Raw genomic sequence first — 2,592 nt, forward strand, 5'->3', positions numbered from 1 at the left:
GCACAATTGTGCTGCTCAGAAACTTCTAAAAATCGCGCAAGGTGAAGTATTGAGTAATTTAACGCTCAAAACATTACCAGGTGCATTTCATTAAGGCACGAATCAATAAAGGGAACTACCTAGATTATTTATGTCAACTTTGGTGAATTTTAATGGTTTTTGATGGGGTTTCGAAGGTGTTCTTTTGAAAGGGCAGCGGGATGCTCTATTTTGTGGGGTTGGTTGTGTTTCGTGGAGAAGATGAAGATGGTTGCTGGTTTTTACGTGTCGTGAGGCTATGGTTTCATTAGTATGGAATTAGTTTTCATTAGGTATTCATGGTAGGACATAATGGAATCTTATATACGCTTAAGATGCTCGGTTTCGAAGGTTTAGAGAATTGGAATGCGATATAACTCGGTTTAGGAAACTGGAGTTTCTCTATCTTGTTTTGACGATTTCCCTATCTTTCCTGATCTTTTTTGGTTGGAAATGGAAAGATATGACTAGGGTAGATATTCTTGATCTCTTGGAAGCTAAGCAAAGGGAAGGAATAGGCAACAACCGAGCTAAAGAGCTCGATATCACGTGATGATAACAGAGCACAAGAATGCTCGGGTTTGGCATAGTTTTTGGGTTCTTGTGGCTCATGTCATGGCTTAGGATACGCTAGGTAAAATATAGGGTCATGGGCTAGGTGTAGGGAGTGAACTAGGCTGGGTTGGTGTCGGGTGTTGAGATGTTTGGTGCGTGTTTGAGCTGCTGAAAACACAGTAGCGCGGGTTGGTAGATGGGCTGGTTTGGACGTGATTTTGGGTTGGAAAAGGGAAGGGGTTTGGGCTAGCCATGATGGAGTTCGAGCATGATATCATGGGGGAAGGTAATGGGTTCTAAGTTGCCTCGAGACTCTTGCCAAACATGGCTTAAAATCGCATCAAAAATCGCTCCTCAAACCACTTCAAAAAATGGGTTTAAAAAACCGCTTTAAAAAAACTCGAAATTCATTTGAAATAAACGATTAATAAAAACCATCACAATTTAAATTTTTGATTTCTCAATCAAAATAAAATAAATTCGAATTAAAATTTAAATTAAAACTTTCAAAACAATTTATAACGTTAAATCATAAATAACAGCTTGAAACTCGAATTAAATTCAAATCAAATAAAATATATTCGATTTATTTCAAAAATCATTTAAACGTAAATAAATGAAATTTAAACTTTTATTTCATAAATTTTCAAAACCAAAATGCAAAGAAACAAATAACTATTTATTTCAAAACATTCAAAATGTCAATTTAAACAACTATTTAAATTAACTAAAACCGTCGTCGTCACCTTGCGTCACATCCATGTGACGTATCCGTATCACGAGCACGTCACTTGAGAATACTTGTGTCCTATCGTCATCAGGTGGCTGGCGGAATTTATGTAAATTCCAATATCGACAGATACGGGTATCTACAACCTTCACCAAGGGAAGTAGAATTCTGGGTGGATTTGAAGCCGGGTGTGGGACCAATCTTTAAGGCCCCATACCGGATGGGTCCAAAAGAGTTAGAGGAATTGAAGAAGCAACTTTGGGAGTTGGCGGGTAAGGGATACATTAGACCTAGTGTTTTACAATCGGGAGCACCGGTTCGATTTGTGAAGAAGAAGGACGGGACTTTGAGGTTATGCATCGACTATAGGGAGTTGAATAGCGTCACCATGAAGAACAAGTACCCTCTACCAAGGATCGACGATCTATTTGACCAACTTAGTAGAACCAGTGTCTTTTCAAAGATTAATTTGAGGTCGGGGTATCACCAATTGATGATTAATGATGAGGACATCCCGAAGACCGCTTTTAGATCAAGATATGGACACTATGAGTTTGTTGTGATGCCATTCGGGTTAACAAATACCCCGGCCGTAATCATGGATCTCATGAATAGGTTATTTAGCCCGTATTTGGACAAGTTCGTGGTAGTGTTCATAGACAACATTTTGGTCTACTCTAAAACAAAGGAGGAGCACGAGGAGCACTTAACAATAGTGGTGCAAACCTTGAGGGAGCATGAACTTTATGAAAAACATAGTAAGTGCGAGTTTTGGTTGGAGAATGTGGCTTTCCTAGGTCATGTCATATCAAAGGAAGGAGTTGTCGAAGACCCGACCAAGATTGATGTCGTGTCTAAGTGGGTAGCACCCAAGAATGTAGCGGAAATCCGAAGCTTCATAGGTCTAGCAGGGTATTACCGGTTGTTTGTGAAAGACTTCTCCAAGATCGCTAGACCTTTGACATCGTTGATGAGATAGGAAAACTATTTCAAGTGGGACGGAACTTGTGAGACGACCTTCTTGACTTTAAAAGAGCGCTTGACCACGGCCCCGCTTTTAGCCTTGTCGGAAAGGAGTGAGAATTTCGAGATGTACACTTACATTTCAAATAATGGCTTGGGATGTGTACTTATGCAAAATGATAGAGACATTTCCTATGCATCACAGCAATTGATCAAGAGTTTGGAGCCGTTATCTTTGCCTTGAAGATTTGGAGACATTACCTGTATGGAGCAATGAAGAGTCTACCGATCCGAAATACTGAAGAGGGGGGGGGGGGGTGAATTAA

At 39.9% G+C, this 2,592-nt stretch overlaps 1 protein-coding gene across 1 annotated transcript; it reads left to right on the forward strand.

Annotated features, from left to right (window-relative positions):
* Positions 1-1,901: 1,901 nt before the first annotated feature.
* Positions 1,902-2,282, forward strand: LOC141601317 (putative mitochondrial protein AtMg00860). The gene has a single exon (XM_074421588.1). The coding sequence runs from the start codon at positions 1,902-1,904 to the stop codon at positions 2,280-2,282; it is 381 nt and encodes a 126-aa protein (XP_074277689.1).
* Positions 2,283-2,592: the final 310 nt, after the last annotated feature.

Source organism: Silene latifolia, chromosome 9 (genome assembly GCF_048544455.1).
Source record: "Silene latifolia isolate original U9 population chromosome 9, ASM4854445v1, whole genome shotgun sequence".
NCBI lineage: Eukaryota > Viridiplantae > Streptophyta > Magnoliopsida > Caryophyllales > Caryophyllaceae > Silene > Silene latifolia.